We start from the raw sequence: 25,210 nt of genomic DNA, 5'->3' as shown, positions 1-25,210 counted from the left end.
GCTGCGCTGGACTCTCTGCAGCAGTTCCCTGTCCTTCTGGAGCTGAGGGGCCACAACTGGACACAAGATTCCAGGTGTGGTCTCCCCAGGGCAGAGCAGAGGGGCAGGAGAACCTCTCTGACCTACTGACCACCCCCTTCTAACCCACCCCAGGTCCCATTGGCCTTCCTGGCCACAAGGGCCCAGTGCTGGCTCATGCTCACCCTGCTGTCCCCAGGACCCCCAGGTCCCTTTCCCCTACCCTGCTCTCTAACAGGTCATTCCCCAACTTACACTGGAACCTGGGGTTGTTCCTGCCCAGATTCAAGACTCTACACTTGCCTTTGTTATATTTCATTAAATTTTTTCCCTGCCCAGCTCTCCGAACTCTCCATTGCTGCACTGTAGCTTCACCTAAGTGGTAGGAGTTGTCATTAAAAAGTTTCACATTTGATGTTGCCATTTGAGACGTGCCTGTTGTCACGGACAGGTTTGGTGGCCAGTAATCACCCAAAGCTCTTGTTTCTGTCAGCATTCTTACGCAGGAAGGTCCTAAACCACTCGTGTTATCAGCGTAATCATTCATCTCCTCGTTTCGCCTGCCAAAGGGAAAAGGAGCTGAGTTGGCCACGCTCTAGTTAAGCTGCTGTGCTGCCAGCTGGATGACTCGGAGCTGCTGGGAAGAAGGTGGACTCTCCATCCTACCACCGCTCCAAAAAAAGCAAAGGATGGGCACGGAGCCTGGCAGCGTTTCCCAGCCTACCGGGCGCCCTGCTGCCCGCGTCCTGGGGCGCAGAGCAGTGGGGTGCTCGCCAGGGCCACGCGTGAGTGCAGATCGTGTTGGGCAGAGGTGACAACGCTGCTGTGCAGCTGGGGTGGAAGAATTCTTTGGAGAGGAGAGCTTGGGATCGCAAGGCGAGACCCCAAATGGCTACCAAGTGTGGCCTTTTACCTGCCACTCTTGCTTGTTGAAAGACAGGGCTAATTTACCACACGACGGTTTTCTTCATCTGTTTCTAAGCAATGCCCTGCAGCTCCCTGGGTGCAGATTTCATGGCGGGCTCTGCCATTTACCCATCATTTCCACAGGTTTCAAGAGCCTGCCTTGCACCTTGTTTTATGGCAGTGCTGTGATTGCATCTGTACCTCCAGGCTGGGGCTGTGTGGGCAGCCGTGCCCTGGGTGTAGGAGGCACAGGTAGGATAGAAAGGCGAGGCGGATTTGTGTGTGGTGTTAAACCCAGCTCAGGAGGCTTTGTGACCCTCGGAGAGTGCAGTGCAGGCAAGATGGCAGAGCGATGGGTACAAGAGAGGGCTTTACTTTGCTCCTTCATCCTCTCCAAGACACCATCTCCCAAGAGCACCTCAGTCTAGACACCCGATGGCAGCCCCATGCTAGGGGAATTGCCAACTCACAGCTGGCCGGGAGTGCTTCGGGATGCAACCGCGGATCCTTCATGGTTATTGCTCTCAAGCATCCCCTCTGCTGTTGCTTCAATGCTTTATTTCTGGTTTTTCCCTCATTAGCCGGCTAAGACGCAGAGCTCTGCGCAAGCCTGGCTCGGCGACAAGGCGAGGATGCCCGGTGCATGCTCAAAGCGCTGCTGCCTTTCCCAGCCTCCCATCGCTGTTGTGCGGCAGGAGGCAGTTCAGCACGAACAGAGCGAGCAGAGCTCGTGTCACAGCAGCGACCGCGCTGCATGTGATAAGTACAAGGGGGACGGCGGCTTAGGGAGCGATGTCTTTCCTTGCCAGCGCCGTTTGCAGAGGGCAGATAAGCCGAAGCTCTCTGGAGAACGCGCAGAGGGATCACTGTACGGTCTGTTCGGCGCTTGGCTCGTGGTGTTGTTGGTGATGCCGTGATACGTTTGTAATGTAGACGGCTGGGGTGAACACAGCTTCAAAAAGGGTCGGCACAGCTATTGCTGCTGATCGAATTAATCCCTAGGGAGCTGCTGGTAAGGTACACTCCATTTCAGGGAAGTAACAGATGAAAGCTTCCCATCAAACCCCTATTTTCTCTCCTTAGTAGTCTCTGTTTTTCCATGCAATAAAGTAACTTGCTTCCAATACCCTCAGAATAGCAGCACCGCATGATGTCTGTGTGTTTTGGGGGGGAAATAATGGCCCAGGCTGCAGCCTCTGCCTTTTCACGGGCAGTGCTTGGATAGGTGAGGCTCCTGGCATCCCAGAGAGCACAAGAACAGGGCTGCAAATTGGCTTTCTCAGGGGCTGGTTAGGCAGCTTGTGTTTGCACAGATGATGGGTCACGTCTGCATTTCATTCCCTGGAATGAAACCTATTTATTGTGCAAACTCATTTAGGGGAAAAGCTGACTTTATTAGTTGGTCTCTGGGAAGCAGTCAGCGTTTCTGTGATCTGGTCTTCCATAGCTAAGGAAGAACAGGCTTAAGCAAGCGCTCAGCAAAGGTACGTTGCATAATTAGTGACATCTAATTTATCTAATTTATTCTTCTGTAGGAGCTTAAATACATTAGACATTGGCAGTCAGTCTGTACCCAGGCGCAAGATGAAATGTGCTGGTTTAATTTATTTAATTTAAACAAAAATAAGTCCTAGGGCAGCTGAAGAATGCTTTATTTTTCCCTTAAACTCTCCCAAAGCGAGGTGTAAGTCCTGTATTTTGGGGCTGCCTGTGTGAACGGAGCCATTTCCTTGTTGCTGTGTGAATGCAAATCCTGATCTCCTTCACCTTCCCCCTTTGAATCACCGTATGGAAAAGAGATGTGGATTCTACCCCGCTTTAGAGTCATGGAAATGAGCTGTTATGAAATGGGGAAAAGGAACCGTATCCTGGCCATTTCTGAATGAGCAGCCTGAGAATTGACGTAATTGCCAAGCGCCGGGAGAGGCGGCAGAAAGGAGGAGTCGGCTTGGAGAACGGGTGAAAACCGGGGTGTTTAGGAACACCGAGCTCTCCTCCTTTTCCTCTTTGTCCAGACGATGCTTTGCCGTTGCTTCCTTCAATGCAGATAACTAATTCATACCGGAAAGACCAATTAAAATAATTGCTTTTCAGTAATGCGCTGTCATTTTATAAGATAATCCCTTCAGTACAGCAGATTAATTTAATAAACAGAACACGGAAGTTTCATCACGTGGAAATAAATATAAAAGACGTTTTTGTCTGCAGAGGGCGTACATGACAGAAGCAGAGATAACAGGGCAGAAATTAGTTCAGATACCTGCTTAATATAAAGCTTTTCTCCTGATATTTCCGATGAACTGGCAAATCAACATATCCTACTCATAACACTTGGAATTTTGAAGGAGAACCTGGGAAGTCCTCCGGGTTTGTGCCCACCTCGGTACCCAACTGGGCGCTCCCATTGACTGCATGTGTGGGATGAGCGAAACGCAGTTTCACCCGCACGCCCGGTGGCTTGACTACAGTCACAAACGTTGAGATTTAACTCAGATTACAGCTTTTTTCCTCTCTGTGCCGTGAGTCACATCCCGTGCAAGGATCTCCCCGCTGTCCGCAATGTGTATCTGTACAAAGAACTTGGGCTCGGCTGAGCAGGGTGTTGGGAAACACCACGGGAGAGGAGGTTTTGCTGCCCTAGACTTTCTAAGGCACTTGCAGCATGGCAGTGCTTAAAAAGAACACGGGAGCCTGGGACCCTTGGGTACCTGTCCTTACATTTAACATGTTGGGGAGATTTTAATGTGCTGGGGAGATGTTAGTGCTGGAAATGGTGGCAGCACGAGGATGACCGCTCTCAGATGCCTTCATTTCTCAAGTCATTCACTGATGCGTGCCTGGATCCTGGGTGGCGAGGGTTTAGATTGCGGGGTGACAATAAAACCCTGGCAGGTGTATTGTTAACCTCTTCTCCTTCCCCCTTTTACCCCTTCCTCTCCCCGCTTCCCACTCAGCACAAGCGATCGGGAGGGAAAGAAGGACAGAGAGAAGAGAGCTGGAAAAATTAAACATGTTTTACTAATGCTACTGATCAGAATAGAGAAAATAATACAAAATATACAAAACCAATCTTGGAAGTCTCAGCAACTGCAGAGCCGGTACCTGAAGTCCTGGACTGGACTCTGCAGCCAACCGGAGCTGGATTCAGTCTGTCACTGGGCCTCAGTTTGCAGGGACGACTCGCAAGGTCCTCTGCTAATGTCGCCATAAGGAAAAGGGACGAGATCCTTGTGATCTCCCACTTTTATATGAAGTATCACGTGAATGGGATGTTATACACAGTTGGTCTGGTTTTGGTCACCTGTTTCTCGTTGCCCCTCTGGCGAGATGTCCATCCATGCTTATCAATAACTTCACATTCCATTGCTATGTTCACCAAAACACGGATCTGAATTTCAGGAAAATGCAGCTGATATGAAGCTTTAGCTGACAGGCACATTCACTAAAAGAGAAACTTGTTTTTTAACAAAACCAGGACATTGGGTCTGTGTATTTGAAATAATGTTGTTTTGGTGTGGTTTTCCCTGGGTGCCCCTAAGCAATGATGTGGGGCTGGTGTTTGGAGGGAGTTGGGTGGTGTTGGTTTCCAACTGTTGCAGAATCTAACGTTTCAGAGCATGTAGGACTTCGGTTAAAAAACCTCCAAGCATCAGGAAGAAAAGATCTTTGTCTTTCAACTGTGAGTAAAGAAAGCTCGTAGTATATGTCTGAGAGGCACCAGAAATCCCTTAGCAACCGCTTTAATGATCCCAATATTTCGTTGCAGGATCGTAGGAAATCAGAAACTCGTATAAAAGCACTGCTGTTATTTCATATATGAACTTGCTGCTGGAGGCTTCTTTATAAAGAGGCCCAGAATGGGCAAATGTGATTCCTTTTGGTATTTATAACTTGCCTTTTAGCATGTGCACGCATAGTCCTTGTGCTTTGAAACTGGCTTAAAACTGAGTCCCTAAGATCAAGTTCTGAAACGCAGACCGAGGAGGTTTAACGTGGGGCTCCCAAAGTTGCAGCCTGAGCCAAGGAACCGGGAGGATGTTGTGGAAATGTGGGGGAATTTCCCATTGCTGGTGAGATGGCCGTAGGCAACTGATTGGCACAGTTAATCAGCTTCAGCATCTCTTTGCTGGGAAAGTTTGGGAACGAGGGAAGGGAAATGTCTGGAGGTGGCAGCAGGTACATGAGGAGGCCCAAGCGGACCGTGAGGCCATTAAAAACCATGATAATTCCAGTTGCTTTAGTCTGGAGGATGGTGCAAGTGACACGTATCTGTCAGGCATATTCCTGTTGCCGAGCGGGGGTGCGGGGACCGAACGCTGGGTACCCCAGCGTTCGGTCCCCGCGCCCCCGCTCGGCAACAGGATTGCGCTTGTCACCTCTCCCCTGTCCCTGGGGATGCTGTCAATGGGGTCGATGGCAGCAGATGATGCTTTGAGTGTTAGCGCAGGCTGCAGATGAGCAGGGCTCTGCGGTTGCTACAGAAACAGCAGTCGCACAGGATGCACCGAGGCAGCGTCTTTTGATAGAGACACAATAAATGTGGCCTGTACCAGGGCTAACGGGCAGGAAGGCCAATGGTACCTGGGGTGGGTTAGAAGGGGGTGGTCAGTAGGTCAGAGAGGTTCTCCTGCCCCTCTGCTCTGCCCTGGGGAGACCACACCTGGAATCTTGTGTCCAGTTGTGGCCCCTCAGTTCCAGAAGGACAGGGAACTGCTGGAGAGAGTCCAGCGCAGCCACCAAGATGCTGGAGGGAGTGGAGCATCTCCCGTGTGAGGAAAGGCTGAGGGAGCTGGGGCTCTGGAGCTGGAGAAGAGGAGACTGAGGGGGGACTCATTCCTGGGGATCAATATGGAAAGGGGGAGTGTCAGGAGGACGGAACCAGGCTCTTCTCAGTGACAACCAATGACAGGACAAGGGGCAATGGGTTCAAACTGGAACACAGGAGGTTCCACTTAAATTTGAGAAGAAACTTGTTCCTGGTGAGGGTGTCAGAGCCTGGCCCAGGCTGCCCAGGGAGGTTGTGGAGTCTCCTTCTGTGCAGCCATTCAAACCCGCCTGGACACCTTCCTGTGGAACCTCAGCTGGGTGTTCCTGCTCCATGGGGGGATTGCACTGGATGAGCTTTCCGGGTCCCTTCCAATCCCTCACATTCTGGGATTCTGTGTAATGGAGGCGTTACAGCAGTTTTTGGTCTGTAAGGAGTTGTTGCGGGCAAGAAGAAGGTGATGTGTTCTCCACGTCAACTCTTGTAATACAAAAAGTGACGGCCCCAAAGCAGCGAGGAGTCTCCAGTGAGATGTCTGAGGAATGGCTCAACAGACATCTGCTCTGAACGATGCTGTTTTGGGGTGGAAATTCAGGCCCTGTCCAGCCCTGCTGCCTGTGTTTCTGCAGAAGAAGGAACCTAACAGCCCTTGTTTTATTTGTTTCTACAGGTAGTTTTTCAGACAAGACTTATGAGTGGAGCTCAGAGGAGGAGGAGTCGGTGAGGAAGGCAGGACCAGTGCAAGTCCTCATTGTCAAAGATGACCATTCCTTCGAGCTGGATGAAGCTGCGCTCAACCGCATCCTCCTCGCAGAGGCTGTCAGAGATAAAGAGGTCGTGGCTGTGTCCGTTGCTGGAGCTTTTAGGAAAGGAAAATCATTCCTGATGGACTTCATGCTGCGGTACATGTACAATAAGGTATGGATTTTCCCAGGGGTATGGTGCTACTGCCCATTGCTCACATCTACCACACAGGGATGAGCTGGACAAGACATTGGTTTGGTGTCTTGGGGATGCTCAAGCCTCTCGTTAGAATGAGCTTCACAAAATCAAATAGAGCAGGTCCTTCCACAGCCCCGTGCACGGGTGGGTTTCTACTGGACTCTTGATTTTGAAGCAGAGGTGTTCACATCTGTTGCCCTGCAGGAAACTTCTCTTATAGGGGCTGCCCCTCGCCAGCGCTGGGGTGGAGGGAGCGCAGGGGAAAGGTGTAAAATCAAAGTGAGATGAGAACCCAGCAAGTTGCATTCCTCTCTGCAGGAAGCGGTGGACTGGCTTGGAGATTACAACGAGCCTCTGACTGGTTTCTCCTGGCGGGGAGGCTCTGAGCGGGAGACGACCGGCATTCAGATATGGAGCGAGGTCTTCCTGGTGGACAAGCCCGATGGTAAAAAGGTGGGTGCTTCTCTGTGGCGCGGCTCTCTGCTGCTGGTCAGCTATTTTTTCTCTTTCAGCTTTTGTTAGACTCTCCTGCCTTGTCTTTGCGTGGCTCAAATGCCTCCGCAAGTTCAGATGAAGATGAAGACCAAGGTCTTCAATCCCATATTTATCATGAATGGGTTTAATGTGATGAGTTGCAATGATGTCTGGGTGTCCCTGATACGATCTCTAGGTGCCCCTCTAACTTTGGGTAGCCCAGAGTTTATTTCTATGCTATTCCCAGAGATCTTGAATCTGAGGTCCTTGCAAACTACTCTCCTTTCTTAGAGCAGTAGCTGTAAAATGGAGTGTTCAGGGTAGTGAAATACAATGTGAACTGGATTTTGGGGCATGTTACAAATTCAGCTTATAGCCAGGAATATTTGTATTCACCTGCTCTTCAACGAAGAGCCCAACACCAAAGTGACACTGAATTATTCACGGTGTGATTTCTAATGCTGTCTCAATGCGTTTTGGGTTAAGGAGGTGCAATACGCTGCTGTGGTTGTCTTCTGTGACATGAAGCAAATGCAAATTCAGGAAGAGACCCATCCACACTGACAGCAAGTGTTTGCTGCTCTTTTCCTTCGTCCTCCACCAAGTATAAGTCTGAAGCAGAAGCAGTGAGATTCCCAGCACAATAAAGCAGCTGACATTCACCCCTCAAGCCCCTTTGGCACTCGAGAGTGATTTTGCTTGGATGCAGATGCTGAACGGGTGCATCCAAGCTGACGTGGAGCTTTCTGCCCCTCAGGTCGCAGTGTTGCTGATGGACACGCAGGGGACCTTTGACAGCCAGTCCACCCTGCGGGATTCAGCCACCGTGTTTGCCCTTAGCACAATGATCAGCTCGATCCAGGTAAGAAGGGGGATGGCTGCACTAATCTCTTCCTAAAGGGTGGTGGCAAAAACCCAGTAGCTTGGCACCAGCCAGGGCTTTTGGTGGGAGAGACAAAGGCCATTGCGTTGGCTGCACTGAGGGCAGGATCCACACGATTCCATCGTCACAGGGAACAGTCTCATCTCCTCACCTCACCCCAAGGGCTTCTCTTCCTACCCTCTGGCCTCTGCTCTTGGAGGGCAGTGTGGATGGGATGGAAGTCTTGGTACAGAGCTCAGCACAACATAAAAATGGAATATTATTTGGAGCTGACAGACTTCCAGGCTGAGTCACATCAGCCCCTGGTGTTTCCATGCTGGAGTGTTTTTCTGCACAGGGAGCAGCAGTGTCCATTTGTCTGACAGTGGGAGTCTGTCCGGCAGTCCAGCCATGTTTGGGGCCTGGCTTTTACCGGCACCACGGACCGGGTGGGACTTGGGCTGTGTCCCCATGGTACTGTAGGCTTTAACCACACCAACACGCGTTGACCTGAAGGAGATGCCATTCTGAGCGCTCTGAAGTTTTTGTTTCTAAATGCAGGTTTATAACTTGTCCCAGAACGTGCAGGAGGATGATCTGCAGCACTTGCAGGTAAGACCCTCGTCCCTGTGCCTGGGTTATGCTCTGCATTTGCAAGCTGTGGTGCTTGGGAAATTATAGAATCACAGAATGTCCTGAGTTGGAAGGACCCACACAGATCATGGAGTCCAACTGCTGTCCCTGCACAGGACACCCCACAGGTCACCCCGTGTGTCTGAGGACGTTGTCCAGTCTCTTCTTGAACACTGTCAGGTTGGGGCCGTGACACCTCCCTGGGAGCCTGTTCAGTGTCCAGCACCTCTGGGTGAAGAACCTTTTCCTAATGTCCCACTGACCCTCCCTGGCACATCTTCTGCCATTCCCTTGGGTTCTGTCATTGGTCACCAGGGAGATCAGCACCTGCCCTTCCTGGAAAGATACTTTCACATTTGGAGCTACAAAATGGTTTCTCAGTTGCCCAGCTCTCGTTTAAGGGAGGTTGTAGCGAGGTGGGTGTTGATCTCTTCTGACTAACAAACATCAGAACAAGAGGAAACGACCTCAAGTTGCACCGGGGAGGTTGAGGTTGGATCTTGGCAACAATTTCTTCCCCAAAGGGCTGTGGGGCATTGGAACAGGCTGCCCAGGGCAGTGCTGGAGTCACCATCCCTGGAGGTGTTGAAGAGATGGTAGATGAAGTTCTCAGGAACACAGGTTAGTGCCAGGGGTGGAGGAACAGTTGGACTCAATGATCTTGAGCATCTTTTCCGATCAAAATGATTCTATGATTCCATGATTCTAAACTGATTCATGGGCATGGAGGAACAGTCACTTGGGTTGGAACCTGTCTTCCCTACGCTCCCGTAACGTGGCTTCGTGGGGGCCTGGGTCCCCTGGCAGGGTGCTCAGTGGGACACTCACCAGGCGGACTGTTCCTGTCCCTGGGATGTGTGTCTTCGTCACAGCTGGTGGCCTGTGGAGCTGGCAATGGCCCATGGCTGTGCTTCGTGCTTCAACAGGGGCTGGGGGGCACGGGGAGGCTGAATGAACCGAGGCTGTTGAGACAAAAGTGCCGGAGAGGGGACATGGTGATGGTCTTCAGCTGCATATGAACCCGCTGCAAAGTGGAGCGCAGTATCTCTCCTTATATCCATTTCCTGGTATTACCTCTAGCTTTCTCTGCTGTTTAGATGCTTAATTGATTGGTTAGGTAGGTTTTTCCAGGAACTTAAGAAAAAAGAAAAGCAAAAGTCCAGCTGGAGAAATCAATATGTGAAAAATTTTGTATCATTTCAGTCAGTGAATATTTTTAACAACAATGCCTTTTAAACATTGAACTTGCTCAATGCAACTCTGATCTTTCGGTTTGGATTTTAAGCCATTATTGTTTAAGTTGACCCATTTTTAGGCATCTGTGAAATACATTATTGTGCCTTCAGTTAGAAATTACGGTCCAGAGGGACTGGAGAGCCTTCAAATCTTGCTGGGAGGCTGAACTTTACAGCCTATGCGCAGTGGGGGGCTGCAGGGAAAGTACTTATTTCTGAATTCATTTCCCCTTCTTCTTGGTGTGTTTAAAGCGAGCGGCGCTCCAGCAGTCCCCTGTAGCACGTGAAGTTTCTGGCTGCTGTGAAAGCAACACCAAGCAGCTGATTTGAGCCATTTCTCACAGATTTGGCAGCCAAAAATTCCAGGCTGAGATCTTTCACGTGAGGGCTCAGTGCGGTGATTGCCCGTAACAGCTCCGGGTGCCTCTCAGGTGGGAACCCAGAGCCCACAGCCAGATTCTGTTCCAGCTCTGCAACTCCTGCTGTTGGTGACTGTCACCAACTGTCCCTTGCTGCCTGTGGCCCGCAGTCGTTGTGCAGACCGACAGACTAACAGTCCCGTTGTTCTTTGCTTCTTCTTCCAGCTTTTCACCGAGTACGGCCGGCTGGCCATGGAGGAGACATTCCTGAAACCTTTCCAGGTGAGTCTGAGGGTCCTGGCCACACATGGTCACAGAATCATGGAATGTCAGGGGTTGGAAGGGCCCTGGAAAGCTCACCCAGTGCAATCCCCCCATGGAGCAGGAACACCCAGCTGAGGTTCCACAGGAAGGTGTCCAGGCGGGTTTGAATGGCTGCACAGAAGGAGACTCCACAACCTCCCTGGGCAGCCTGGGCCAGGCTCTGACACCCTCACCAGGAACAAGTTTCTTCTCATATATAAGTGGAACCTCCTTGTGTTCCAATTTGCACCCATTGCCCCTTGTCCTGTCTTTGGTTGTCACCGAGAAGAGCCTGGCTCCATCCTCCTGACAGTCCCCCTTTCCATATTGATCCCCAGGAATGAGTCCCCCCTCAGTCTCCTCTTGTCCAGCTCCAGAGCCCCAGCTCCCTCAGCCTTTCCTCACACGGGAGATGCTCCACTCCCTTCAGCATCTTGGTGGCTCTAATGTCCCCTCCGCTGCAGTGGCCTGGCCCTGATCCGATTGACTTCACCACGAGGTGTCACTGCAGTTTGCAGGAGGAGGAGGAGGAGATGGGGATGCCTGGGGACTGACTCAGCTGCACAAAACAAAGGCTTTGTGCTTCTTTGCCCCAAAACAGGCTTCCAAATACATCCGACATCCCTCTTTCTTTCCCCTCTGAACCCTTGCCATCCCGAGAGCTCTGCCCTGTCCTGCTGGGCTTGGAAAGCAGTCAGGTTTTGCAGTGGGTTTGTCACGCTGTCACCCAGGGACTCTGTCCAGCCGTTGCTCTGAGAGGTTTGAACCCGCCTGCCCTGGGAATCCCTGCTCCTGGTGAAATGAAAGGATGAGGATTAGCTCAGAGGGAAGGCTCGGTTTAAATGGGATTTTAACTTCAAATAAGGGACATCTGTTCACCCTACTGCTTCCCAACTTGTGAAAAACTGGCATTCAAATAAGGGAGAGTGTTGGGCAGACAAGAGCTTGGCCTGGACACCAGAGCTGTGAGGATGGTGCGTTGTGACAGCCCCTTCCAGTACCAAAGTGGATACGAACAAAAAGAGACCAGGTGGAGTCACCATCCCTGGAGGGTTGGACAGACGGACATGAGGTTCTCAGGGACATGGGGCAGTGCCAGGGGTGGGTTATGGTTGGACTCGATGGTCTTGAGGATCTTTTTGAGCCAAAATGGTTCTATGATTCTATGACTATGGCTGCACCGAATCCCAAAATGCAAATTATAATAGGGAGTGAGTTACTTTGCAATATAAAAAGAGAATTGCTGTCCTCACCACCGCGCTTGGTGGCCTTGGGGGTTTATAGCGTGTCTGTGGTCAGGAAGGGGAAATGAAATTAAAAGGTTAAAAAATATAACAAATGGACAAATTGAGGTTTTGGGGAGCTTTGAGGGTATATAGGATGCCGGCATGGGCAGATAAATGACGTGAAAGCTGCTGGTAATATATGATTTGTAGTAGCAAGAGCTAGGAGAAAATTGTAACATGGTACAGAAAAAAGCCAGACATTAAATAAATATTTCTGTTACTTATTTTAAAACTATCAGGATAATGTAGCCAAATATTTCGGTGAGAGTGAAATACTTCCTATTCCAGCAGTAAAGCGGAGGCTGCAAGGGGAAACTTTAAATCTGCTGAAGTCATTAGGACTGTTATAGCAGGCTCTGATTTTACCCAAGGTGTAACTGCTGTCAAGTCACACAGTTTTGTGGACAGCAAGGCTTGTCAGAGAATCCCGTTGTCAATTTTTTAGAAGTCTGTGGGTTTGGTTAATAAAGGGAACTGTCACTGTCTCCATGAGATGCTGCCTTCTGTAGCCTTATCTCCCTACGATGCCGATTAAAAGCAAGTGAACAACATACCAAGTCAGCACTGACTGGTTTAATCCATTCTAAATGGATTAAAAACTCATTAACTGATAGATGACAGAGCACACTGAACTAATTTTAACAGGGAATCGTCATCCTTCAGAAGCATTTCCTTGGGGTCTCCGATTCCCTGTCGTCTTCATTAATGATCTGGGGAAAACCAGCAAACGATTGGTGATAACCTTTGTGGATGTGATGGGATTTGGTAGCAGGATGGGTGATGATGTGGCCAGGTGAGCAATGGAGATCTGTCAGAGTAGCAATCATAGAATCATAGAATGTGAGGGGTTGGAAGGGCCCTGGAAAGCTCATCCAGTGCAATCCCCCCATGGAGCAGGAACACCCAGCTGAGGTTCCACAGGAAGGTGTCCAGGCGGGTTTGAATGGCTGCACAGAAGGAGACTCCACAACCTCCCTGGGCAGCCTGGGCCAGGCTCTGACACCCTCACCAGGAACAAGATTCTTCTCATATTTAAGTGGAACCTCCTGTGTTCCAGTTTGCACCCATTGCCCCTTGTCCTATCACTGGTTGTCACCGAGAAGAGCCTGGCTCCATCCTCCTGACACTGCCCCTTTCCGTATTGATCCCCATGAATGAGTCCCCCCTCAGTCTCCTCTTCTCCAGCTCCAGAGCCCCAGCTCCCTCAGCCTTTCCTCACACGGGAGATGCTCCACTCCCTCCAGCATCTTGGTGGCTGCGCTGGACTCTCTCCAGCAGTTCCCTGTCCTTCTGGAACTGAGGGGCCACAACTGGACACAAGATTCCAGGTGTGGTCTCCCCAGGGCAGAGCAGAGGGGCAGGAGAACCTCTCTGACCTACTGACCACCCCCTTCTAACCCACCCCAGGTACCATTGGCCTTCCTGGCCACAAGGGCCCAGTGCTGGCTCATGGTCACCCTGCTGTCCCCAGGGCCACCAGGTCCCTTTCCCCTACACTGCTCTCTAATAGGTCATTCCCCAACTTACACTGGAACCTGGGGTTGTTCCTGCCCAGATTCAAGACTCTGCACTTGCCCTTGTTCTATTTCATTAAATTTCTCCCCGCCCAGCTCCCCAGCCTGTCCAGGTCTCTGGATGGCAGCACAGCTTCCAGTGTCACCACTCCTCCCAGCGTGGTGGAGCATGTTGTAAATGAGGGGCAATTTAACGGTTGGGGTGGCTTAATGAGCGATGCGGGGGCCTCTCTGGTAGCATCAGAGCTCACTTTGAAGAAGAGTTTGCAGCTTGAGTTTCTTGGGTGAGGTTCCATGCCTGGGAATCAAACAAACTGAACCTCTTTAATCCTTAAAATATACACATTTGTAAGGCCAAGCAGGGAGTGCAGAGGAAGCGTTGGTGTCGAGGCAGTTGCATTGGCGCTGCTGGAAGGAAAGGAGCGCCTGGCAGTGGAAAATGAACATTTCCCTTTGGAAACATCTCCTCGGTGTGTCCTCGCAGCGTAACGTGCCCTCGCCAGCCGCCGGGCCCGGTCGTGATGGTTTAGCAAAGCTGGTTTGCTGGGTGGTGGTAAAATGAACACGTCTGGAACAATATTGCTTCAGAAAAGGAAGAAAATAGTTCCCAAGTCAAACAGCACGAGGCATAATGTGTTTGTGGAAAAGCCCTAAACATGGCCACATCTCCTGAACATCATCTCATGGTGTCTGGAAGAACAGCGTGTCCTGAAACAGCTCGTGGGTGCAGTTCGGAATGGGCAACTCGCTGCGCTCGCTCTTTTTTTAACCTTTCCTGATGTTCTGTGGAAGAGAAATAAGGAGGGGAAATATTTTCCCTCCCTTCACTAAATCTTTGTTCTAAACATAGACAATTTTTAGGGAAATTCCAATGGAATGGATTCCACTCGTTGATCTGCTTATTCATGTGCATGGGGGGAACGCTGGCACCTCGGCGCTCAGGGCTTTCCCCCAAAACGCACATTTGGTACATGAAATGTAGGTCCCTTGCACAAACGAGACACTGGAGACAGGGTTTTTACTGAAAACATCTCTTTTTTTTTAAAGAATAAAAGTTAAGCCTACTGGTATTTATTTATTTATTGCATAGGAACTTTGAATGCCTCAATAAAGATTACAAAAGCCAGCGATTGCTTATTCATCCCCGTTATCCTCCATCTGCTTCTCATTAAAAGTCTGTCTGGAAGGCTGCCCAGTGAAAAAGGCTGCAAAAATGAGCCTGTAAAATTCCCATAGGATGGAACTAAATGTGGCTGGAATTAGGGAGCTCGTTGCCTTTTGTCCTGCTTAGCAAAACCCTCTTTTCTTGTTTTGCAGTTGAAATGCTCGATGCTGGTTTCAAGCCAGGGGATCCAAGTGCTGCCCAGCAAAGCCGTGCAGCGGTCTGGGTTTGCTCCCCTTCCCCCTCGTAGGACACAACCACACGTACAGGAGGCCCTGAACCCCCTTGTGAACCCCTTTTTGATAATACTCAGCCGTTACACATCTCACATAGCAGCCCCTGGTTCTGTGATTCTCAGCAAACAACAGCAATGCCTTTGACAGACGAGTTTTTTGAGCTGGAGCAACCGGTAACTTTGACTTGGAAGGTACCGCCTGCCGTTGACCCTGTGTGTTTCTCTCTGTTTTCTAGTCCCTTATATTCCTTGTTCGTGACTGGAGCTTCCCGTATGAATTTTCCTATGGATCTGATGGTGGCGCAAGGTTTTTGGAGAAGCGGCTGAAGGTTTGTTCTTTGTGCCCAGGGGCAGCCTGGGAATACACTCGGGGGGATGGAAAAGGAAGAGGCAAATCTGGCTTGTGACCCGGGACGACACGCTGCCAGCACTGGTGGGGATGGAGGGGGTGCAGGGGTGACACTCGATTTGGGGGACGGCTGGTGCTGGGGAGCAGGGAATGGGACACGGCACCACCACCAGGGAGGGCTCAGCTGGGTGGCCACGGGTGTGCGCAGGGATGCTGGTGACCGTCGCACTTCTCCAGTGCCTTAACATCGCAGAAGAGGCATTTTGAGAGACTGAAATATCGGAAATTGTACTAGCACTGGTGTGGCCAGCAGGCCCAGGGCAGGGATTGTCCTCTGTCTCCTGTCTGGGGAGGCCAGTCCTCAAATCCTGGGGTCAGTTTTGGGCCCCTCACAACATAAAAGCCCTTGAGGTGCTGGAGCGAGTTGTGTTCAGAGGAGGGAACGGAGCTGGTGAGGGGCTGGAGCACAAGTGTGATGGGAGCGGCTGAGGGACCTGGGGTGTTCAGCTGGAGAACAGGAGCTGAGGGGAGACCTTCTGATCTCCGAACTGCCTGAAAGGAGCTTGGAGCCAGGGGGGTCGGGCTCTGCTCCCCAGGAACAAGCGCCAGGAGCAGAGGAAATGGCCTCAAGTTGCACCAGGGGAGGTTGAGGTTGGATGTGGGGAACAATTTCTTCCCCAAAGGGCTGTGGGGCATTGGAACAGGCTGCCCAGGGCAGTGCTGGAGTCACCATCCCTGGAGGGTTGGACAGACGGACATGAGGTTCTCAGGACATGGGGCAGTGCCAGGGGTGGGTTATGGTTGGACTCGATGATCTTGAGGGGCTTTTCCAACCAAAATGAATCTGTGAATTCCCTTCCTATGTTCAGCAGAGGGCTGAGGGCTGTGCGAGGCTTCTGCCCAACCCCATCTCCCTGGGGTCTCTTACTGGAAGCAGCTGGGAGAGGCGTTAGAGGGGATTCAACACGTTCCCTAGGGAGCAGGAGCGATGTTTTAGTCACAGGTAGTTTTACAGTGGTGGGCAAGGGCTCCAGTGGGATTAACCAGGAAATGCACGGGTGATTTGGTAGTGGAGAGACCTAATTAAAGGGGAGACAAGAAAGGCCCTAGTGGGAAATCCCAAATGTTTTTGTGTTCCAGTCATACATGGACATGCACATTTTCCAAAAGATAATAACATGTGGTCAGAGATACACTGGTCCCTCGGTGGCTGGAGGAGCCGCGTCTTTGTCCTTGTGCTGTAAGCAGCCATTCTGCAGCACCCCCTGCTCCTGCCAGCACCGCTCGCCCGCTGTCACCGGTGTCCCCATCAAAAGGAAACCCCCTGACCCCAAACTGATCTCTCGCAGGTCTCGGGAAATCAGCACGAAGAGCTGCAGAACGTCAGAAAGCACATCCATTCCTGCTTCACCAAAATCTCCTGCTTCCTCTTACCTCACCCTGGCCTGAAAGTCGCCACCAACCCTAATTTCGATGGAAAACTGAAAGGTATGAAAGCAAAGGTCTGGTTTTTAAGCGGATACCTTAGAAACCCTTGCAGACTGTCCTGCTGGTTCCTGAAACCTCTATAAGTATTTTCCTTGAAAGGCTGGTTACATGTGCTCTAAAAGAAATGTTTTTCACTTTGAAAAGCTTTCCAAGGAATATTTAATCTTCCTGACTTATCTGATGAGCTCTTTCCCTACAGGTCAGACTCAGTACAACAGGTAAAAATAGAACAGGGGAAGGGAAAAAAGCCAGGTTGAGATTCTCCACCCTCAAAGGAGCCATGTGCTGTTGATTTTTGTTAGTTAGTTGTTATGAACCAACTGCTTACAGCATTGCTGGTTACAGGCTGCTTGCAATCTTAGCAATAAAGTGGTCCACAAGTCACTTAAAATAAATTAATGGACAGAAAGATGTTACTTTTTCTCTGGCTTTGTTTAGCTGGTGATCAGATTTGTTCTGGCACCCAGCACGCAGGACAGCGAGGCAGCGGTGGGGAGATGGGCTGGTGGAAACCGAGCTCATCTCTGGTAGTTCCCCCCTTCATTTCAGACACCGAACGAGTGGCGGGGGCAGAACTGACACAGCGGTTGGCAGCAGCGGCTTCTTGACACAATTTGCTCGTTCCCTCAAAGCTGCACTCAGCTTTTTGTGCTCTGATGGAAGAAATGCGGGGAAACTCCCCCTCTCTGCTTACCCTCCGAATGCCTGGATGTTGCATTGTCTTTTCGGTCTCCAGCTTCGTACAGTTTAATTTAAATGGCAGTAAATGGATGCCAGACACTATGACACGGTAAAAATGACTTTTAAGAGATGAATCTGCCTCTGTTGGAGTGACACAAACAGGGAAAGCACAGCGAGTGGCTGTGCCCTGTGCACTAAAGATCATGATTTGCAATGAGTGTATGTGCGCAGATAAGAAGATGCTGCTCTCTGGTTTACCAGCCTCATCACCAAGGCAGGTTTTTTGTCTCCATGCAGTCACATTTGTGTTTGTACAAGTATTTTTTAGACCACAATGCTGATTTGTGGATCTGTGCACAGCTGTATATTCTTTCCGTGGGCTAAATAACAATTTAATTGGGGCCACGATCATTTCTTAGTGCTCACACCATGGAATTACAGGGTGTCGGAGTCTCTGGCGTGACTCTCCTGCTCTTGTTCCGTGTCTGACATTGGGCTGGTACTGACGACATTGGCTTTTGTTTCCAGAAATAGACGATGAGTTCATCAAGAACTTGAAGATTTTGATTCCTTGGCTTCTAAGTCCCGAGAGCCTGGATGTGAAGGAGATCAATGGCAACCACATCACCTGCCGAGGCCTTGTGGAGTATTTTAAGGTATTGGCTTATTTAAGAGAAATTTGGCTTATTCATTGGCGGCACGCTTGCACTTTTGGTGTAATTCAAGAGGAAAGCAGCAGCAGGCAGGCCAGCACATGGTGGCTGGAGGAGATGTTCTTGGTCTAGCTAGTAGTCCTGACTCTCATTGCTGCAGAAAGCAAACACCTCAGTGTTGAGGTCTTATTTGACCACGCAGTGAGCCCAAGAAGTGGACAGGGCTGTTCTCCTGCCCTGGAGAGCCGGTGGGCTGAGGGCCAGATTCCCATTGCCTTCAGAAAAATAGCTTATTTTTGTTGTCATGACTACTGGGGCGTTTAAAGGCAAGACATCAGTGAGGAGTTCTCACCACCTGCTCTCCAGGGCTACCTGACTCTGGCTCCTTTCACTGAATGCTGGAGGTGGGTGCAAATCTGATGGCAGAGGTTTTGAGCATAAATGGTGGAGCAAGAGCCTTGAGTGACCAACTCCGGTCACCCAAGGAGTTGTCCTCAAATGTTTTCTGACAGAAACCACCCTGTGCCAGGAACCTCCTCCTCTATGCTTTTAGCATCCTCCTAAAGCTGTGTCTAGAACTCAGGGGGTGTTTGTGTGTTGCTCCCAAACGCCGTATTCCGCGTGATTTCATTTTCTGTGTGCTGTTTCGCAGGCGTACATCAAGATCTACCAAGGGGAAGAATTGCCACACCCGAAGTCCATGCTGCAGGTATGCGTGAGCTGTAATTACCATTAATTTCCAATTAATCATCAGAGGTGTCCAGCTAGTGCAGCACGCTGGCTCTTCTGTGATTTTATTTTGAATACCTTAGTGTTACAACCCAAAAACCAACCCTTTCTGGAAATATTGGGCAGTGATGAGTCTAATAGGGCTTAGCAATTGCAGCGTCAGCCAGATCAGCTGAAATTATTCCCCTACAGGTAAATCACATTGTCCTGGGCTGCGGTGGCCTCGCATGGGGACATGACATGGGGCCACATGGGGAGGTGACAAATGGCAACAGGGAGGGCACAGGGAGGACAATGAAGATGCTGAAGGGAGTGGAGCATTTCGCTTATGAGGAAAGGCTGAGGGAGTTGGGGCTCTGGAGCTGGAGAAGAGGAGACTGAGGGGTGACCTCATTAATGTTTACAGATATCTAAAGGGGCAGTGTCAGGAGCATGGAGCCAGGCTCTTCTTGGTGGCAACCAGTGACAGGACAAGGGGCAATGGGTGCAAACTGGAACACAAGAGGTTCCACTTAAATTTGAGAAGAAACTTGTTCCTGGTGAGGGTGGCAGAGCCTGGCCCAGGCTGCCCAGGGAGGTTGTGGAGTCTCCTTCTCTGCAGCCATTCAAACCCGCCTGGACACCTTCCTGTGGAACCTCAGCTGGGTGTTCCTGCTCCATGGGGGGATTGCACTGGATGAGCTTTCCAGGTCCCTCCAACCCCTGGCACTCTGTGATCTGTGACATTGCCCCACACAGGCTGCAGTTCTGCTCTCCGAGCCAGGCAGCTTTGCAGGAGGTCACAGCTGTGGCTGTTTACATGTGGCTGAGCCTTTTATCTGGTTTTCTTGCTCTTTCCCACAGCTGAAGCCAAAGTTCTCGTTGTTGTGGCTCAGAGGGCAGGAATCCTCTCTTCATATGGGCTTTAGCCTGGGGGGATTGAAGAGACTGGGTGTATAAATACAGGATGATCTGCTTTGGCTTTGGCCAGTGGCTGGGGAGACTGTGCTTGGCTACAACAGGGGAACTGTTTAATTCTCTCTGTGTGGGGTTCTGGACTATGGGTGCCCAGGCAGCCGGTGGCTGCTACTTTCTGTAATTAAGACTCATTAACCCTGACTTTCTGCAGCTAAACTTTGCACCCTTTTGCCTTTCTTGCAGGCCACAGCTGAAGCCAACAATTTAGCAGCAGTTGCCACCGCCAAAGACACCTACAGCAGGAGAATGGAGGAGGTGGGTGGTGCTGAGCCTGGTCTCTGCTGAGTCTGCATCCGCAGCGTTCCCCAGCCCAACAATGTGATGTGTGACCACGCAACCTGTGCTGTGGCTGCTGCTAATTAGGGGATAAAGTCATTAAAACTGGCTTTTCACCCACGCCCTGCCCTGGCAGCCCCGCTCTGAGCTCTGCTCAGAGGGTGGTTGTGATGTTTAAGGTGAAGCTCAGAGCCCAGCCTGTCCCCAGCTGCTTCCACGGCTCGACACTCTCCATCAGTATTGGAAATTGTTGCTTCTAGGCAGTAAAAAGGTGTGGAGCTGCATGGCCAGGCTGCCTGTGGACCGCCCTGGGTTTTAGAACTCATGGGTCCATACTCTGAAGCAGAAGGAAAATACTATGGGCTCAAACATCCTGGGGTTCAGGATCCTCAGTGTTGTCAGAGATCCGCATGTGGGCTGTGAGCTGTGCAGACACCCGCTGTCCCCTTGTACCCTGCGCCTCGCAGAGCTGTCCCAGATGGACACGCAGGCCTGCAGATCTTTCTGGGGGGTAGTGCCAGGTCTAATTCCAGTGCCTTGCACAGCACAGGAGCTCCAGTATAAGTTGGGAAATGAGCTGTTGGAGAACAGCATAGGGGAAAGGGACCTGGGGGTCCCGGGGACAGCAGGGTGAGCATGAGCCAGCACTGGGCCCTTGTGGCCAGGAAGGCCAATGGTACCTGGGGTGGGTTAGAAGGGGGTGGTCAGTAGGTCAGAGAGGTTCTCCTGCCCCTCTGCTCTGCCCTGGGGAGACCACACCTGGAATCTTGTGTCCAGTTGTGGCCCCTCAGCTCCAGAAGGACAGGGAACTGCTGCAGAGAGTCCAGCGCAGCCACCAAGATGCTGAAGGGAGTGGAGCATCTCCCGTGTGAGGAAAGGCTGAGGGAGCTGGGGCTCTGGAGCTGGAGAAGAGGAGACTGAGGGGGGACTCATTCATGGGGATCAATATGGAAAGGGGCAGTGTCAGGAGGATGGAGCCAGGCTCTTCTGGGTGACAACCAGTGACAGGACAAGGGGCAATGGGTTCAAACTGGAACACAGGAGGTTCCACTTAAATTTGAGAAGAAACTTGTTCCTGGTGAGGGTGTCAGAGCCTGGCCCAGGCTGCCCAGGGAGGTTGTGGAGTCTCCTTCTGTGCAGCCATTCAAACCCGCCTGGACACCTTCCTGTGGAACCTCAGCTGGGTGTTCCTGCTCCATGGGGGGGTTGCACTGGATGAGCTTTCCAGGGCCCTTCCAACCCCTGACATTCCATGATTCTGTGATTCTGTTTCTGGAGTGATTTGACTGTGTTTCCCGTGTTTTCCACGCAGGTCTGTGGTGGGGACAAGCCCTTCCTCGCACCCAGTGACCTCCAGAGCAAACACGTGGAGCTGAAGGAGGAGGCTGTGAAGCTGTTCCGCGGGGTGAAGAAGATGGGTGGGGAGGAATTCAGCCGCCGCTACCTCCAGCAGCTGGAGAACGAGATCGATGAGCTCTACGTCCAGTACATCAAGCACAACGACAGCAAGAACATCTTCCATGCCGCCCGCACCCCCGCCACGCTCTTTGTGGTCATCTTCATCACTTATGTGATAGCTGGAGTGACCGGCTTCATTGGCTTGGACATCATAGCCAGTCTGTGCAACATGATCATGGGCTTGACACTGATCACGCTGTGCACCTGGGCCTATATCAGATACTCTGGGGAGTACAGAGAACTGGGCGCAGTAATAGACCAAGTGGCCGCAGCGTTATGGGACCAGGTAGGATAAAAATCTTTGATTTCAAACACACAAACAAACCCCAACAAGTTTTTAAGTGTTGAGTTTCCCAGGGCTTTTCCTCCTCTGTGAAATGGCTTTTGCGTTGAGGGTTGTTGGATGCCCTGTATGGGCACTGAGAAGGCCAGACCTTGAATCCTGGGGTCAGTGTTGGGCCCCTCACACCAAGAAAGGCCTTGAGGTGCTGAGCGAGTTGGGAGAAGGGAACGGAGCTGGTGAGGGGCTGGAGCACAAGTGTGGTGGGAACGGCTGAGGGAGCTGGGGGGTTCAGCTGGAGAACAGGAGCTGAGGGGAGACCTTCTGATCTCTGAACTGCCTGAAAGGAGCTTGGAGCCAGGGGGGTCGGGCTCTGCTCCCCAGGAACAAGCGCCAGGAGCAGAGGAAACGGCCTCAAGTTGCACCAGGGGAGGTTGAGGTTGGATTTAGGAACAATTTCTTCCCCAAAGGGCTGTGGGGCATTGGAACAGGCTGCCCAGGGCAGTGCTGGAGTCACCAGCCCTGGAGGGTTGGACAGACGGACATGAGGTTCTCAGGACATGGGGCAGTGCCAGGGGTGGGTTATGGTTGGACTCGATGATCTTGAGGGGCTTTTCCAACCAAAACGATTCTGCGACTCTGTGATAACACTCAGACGGCTGCAATGGCCTCGTGCTCTGCTGGCTGAGCTCAGTGTCTGCTCAGCCCTCAGGAGCCACCAGCCACAGCTGCAGGTTTTATTTCTGCAGTGCTCCATGGCCGTTCTCAACGGCTTCTCTGCTTTTTATCTACCAGCGAGATTTTTGATTGAGAGCAACCACATTTGCTTGCAGAGAGCTTTGGGGGAAAAAAATGACCATTTATAATAGAATCACAGAATGGTTTGGGTTGAAGGGACCTTCCCAGCTCCCCCAGTGCCCCCCCTGCCATGAGCAGGGACATCTTCACCAGCTCAGGTTGCTCAGAGCCCCGTCCAGCCTGGCCTGGGATGTCTCCAGGGATGGTTCAGCCACCACCACCAGGCTCTCCCACTCTCACTCAGTTCCTTCCCCCCTGGGTCGGGTGCTGCTCGGCCGTTGTTGCCTTTAAAACACGGCGGATGGAGAACAGGAGCCGCCCAGTGCCTGGATCTGTCCCGGCTGCCCGATGGGGATGCTGAGCATGTAGTGCAGCTGCTGCGCTGCGGTCGGGGTCCTTTCCGGGTGCCTTTGGGAAATTCTGCCATGTTGAAGCCCAGTATTTGCGCATCCCTGTGCAGGAACCAGCAGGGTGTTTAACAAGGGGGGGGTGGCCGGAGCTATAAGGGGTCCTGCAAGGACAGTGTGTGCAGGGCAAGGCCACGGTGGCACCAGCAGTGGCTCTGGGCAGCGCTGTGAGCGCCGTGCGCCCCCATGGCCGTGTGTGATACACAGAGATGCCTTTTTCTTCCTTTCTCTCCTTTTTCCTTCAATGCCTCTCCGCAGGGAAGCACCAACGAGGTAAGTGACTCTTTTCTCCGCATGCGACACCGGGGAAAAGCTGCTCGGCCCCCGCTGCACGTTTCGGCCGCGTCGCTGTGCACTTGAGGAGGCCGGGGGGTGCAGGGGGGTGCGGGCAGCGGCTGCATCCTGACCCCGCACCAGGGATGGTCCTGGGGAAGCGCATTAAATCAGCGTGGGCGCTGTGCTCCCGGTGGCGCTGGAAGCCAAGTTGGGGAGAGATTTGGGCGGGGAGCGTTTGTTAGGTTGGGGAATTTCATCTTTTCACCCACTAGGTCTGGTTGGGGATTTTGGGAGGTCAAAGCAGAGCACCAGTTTGTTTTGTAGCGCCAGCCGCGCAGCTCAGGAGCCCCCGTGCTTGGCGAGGCCTCTCTGGACGTGCCCTGTGTTGTGTTTTGGGCAAAACCACCCCATAGCAGATGGAACACAGAGCCTGGGCAGCATATTTGATCTCCCCAGGAATTAAAAAGTAAATAATCAACCCATTTGGTACCTCCTGGTGCTGAAATGCTGAGCAGCTCAAACCTCGCTGAGCTCGGGTTTTGCTCCAGCTTATGCCTAAATTAGCACAAAATGCTGCGAGGGCATCGCCTCCAACACCCCCAGAGCCCTCTCAACCCCTCACCCCGTTCTTGCTGCAGTTTCAGCCGCTGCACAGGGGACCGGAGCCTCATCTCTGACATTAGTTCTGCAGGGAAAAGGCTTTTCTGTCAGGCAAAATGCACCGGGGTACGTGTGGAAAACGGCAAAAAAAATCTGCAGGAGAATAATAATCTAGAGCAAGCAGGTACGTGTCCTGTAGCAACTCCGTGTGGTGTAAAAGAAAGCGCTGAGGATGCAGAAATTTAAATTCTGTAGAGAAAACAAACCAACTCCAGCTCAACGCTGATTTATTCCAACTCCAGGGAGCAGCTCCCATAACCCAGTATGGTGCAATATTCAGCATCTCCGTGCTGGAGCGTTGTCACCCCCAAAGGGAGCGGCATTGTGGCTGCGCTAACCCACCCTCCTGCTCTCCCCGCAGGCTCTGTACAAGCTGTACAGCGCGGCCGCCACGCACCGGCACTTGTACCACCACGCCTTCCCCGCGCAGCGAGACGCGCCGGCCCCGGGCGCCGACAGGAAGAACGTGTGAGTGTCCCCAGGGTGTCCCGGGACGTCCCCTCGCGGCTCCCGGCCCAGCGGAGCGCGAGGCTGTTGGTTCGGTTCGGTGCGTTCGTTCGCCGGCGCGGTTTTGGTTCTGTTCATATGTACATAGCGGTACCGCCGCGGCTCCAAAGTGCTTTTGGTTTGTAACGGCCAGCGTTACCTCCCAGCTAATTTATGAAGCCTTATTTTCCTCCTTAATTAGTTCACTGAAAGAAAACGTAATTTACATGATACTGCAACTAAAAATCTTCCAGACCTTTGCAATTCTTCAACAGCCAACTTATTTTCAGGTACTTGAACAAGCTGTAACACATAACCGATTGTTTTCTTCAATTAACTATTTAATTAAACATACTTAAAGCTGTATTAACTTGCTTTGTCGGAAGCTGCAAGGGCCCTTCTGCTGTGGTATGTTCATGACCTTGTGCGGAAAGCGGATTTTCCTGTTCGTAAGCGCTGCACAAAGTGTCACTTTGTATACGTGCTGGACAAGTCTCCCTGTATCTCTGTGTATATATTCATGATAGTGCATAGAACGTGTGTTCACAGTTTATTCTTTTATTGTCAGGACTATTAAAGTTGCTTTTGGTTCCTAAGAAGTTGGTTGTACAAGGAAGTTATTGACCAGAGAGGGAGAGCTGCTCCTCCCGTATTCACTCGCTTCGCTTCTATTCACTTCACTCACTTCACTTCTATTCACTGCACTCACTTCACTTCTATTCACTCCACTCCACTTCACTCACTCCTCTTCACTTCACTCACTCCTCCTCACTTCACTCCTCCTCACTTCACTCACTCCTCCTCACTTCACTCACTCCACTCCTATTCACTCCACTCCACTCCTATTCACTTCACTCCACTTCTATTCACTCCACTCCACTCCACTCCTCTTCACTTCACTCACTCCACTTCTGTTCACTCCACTCCACTCCTATTCACTTCACTTCACTCCACTTCTATTCACTCCTCTTCACTCCACTTCACTCACTCCACTTCTATTCACTCCACTCCTATTCAC

At 51.4% G+C, this 25,210-nt stretch overlaps 1 protein-coding gene across 2 annotated transcripts in view; it reads left to right on the top strand.

Moving 5' to 3' along the window:
* The window catches only part of ATL1 (atlastin GTPase 1), a 30,316-nt gene extending 5,525 nt beyond the window's left edge, over window positions 1-24,791 (top strand). The window contains exons 2-14 of one of the 2 annotated variants that reach the window (XM_065839569.2): window positions 6,360-6,607; window positions 6,950-7,084; window positions 7,863-7,967; window positions 8,529-8,579; window positions 10,420-10,476; window positions 14,931-15,023; window positions 16,393-16,531; window positions 17,741-17,868; window positions 18,518-18,574; window positions 19,735-19,806; window positions 21,140-21,571; window positions 23,029-23,043; window positions 24,068-24,791. In XM_065839569.2, coding sequence (XP_065695641.1) covers window positions 6,360-6,607; window positions 6,950-7,084; window positions 7,863-7,967; window positions 8,529-8,579; window positions 10,420-10,476; window positions 14,931-15,023; window positions 16,393-16,531; window positions 17,741-17,868; window positions 18,518-18,574; window positions 19,735-19,806; window positions 21,140-21,571; window positions 23,029-23,043; window positions 24,068-24,178 — 1,643 coding nt within the window. In that variant the 3' untranslated portion in view covers window positions 24,179-24,791. The remainder of the gene's footprint in view (window positions 1-6,359; window positions 6,608-6,949; window positions 7,085-7,862; window positions 7,968-8,528; window positions 8,580-10,419; window positions 10,477-14,930; window positions 15,024-16,392; window positions 16,532-17,740; window positions 17,869-18,517; window positions 18,575-19,734; window positions 19,807-21,139; window positions 21,572-23,028; window positions 23,044-24,067) is intronic. The other variant, XM_065839570.2, reaches the window with a different exon arrangement.
* Window positions 24,792-25,210: the final 419 nt, after the last annotated feature.

Source organism: Patagioenas fasciata, chromosome 5, assembly GCF_037038585.1.
Source record: "Patagioenas fasciata isolate bPatFas1 chromosome 5, bPatFas1.hap1, whole genome shotgun sequence".
Taxonomy (NCBI): Eukaryota; Metazoa; Chordata; class Aves; order Columbiformes; family Columbidae; genus Patagioenas; species Patagioenas fasciata.
This window is presented reverse-complemented; position numbering and strand designations above follow the sequence as displayed.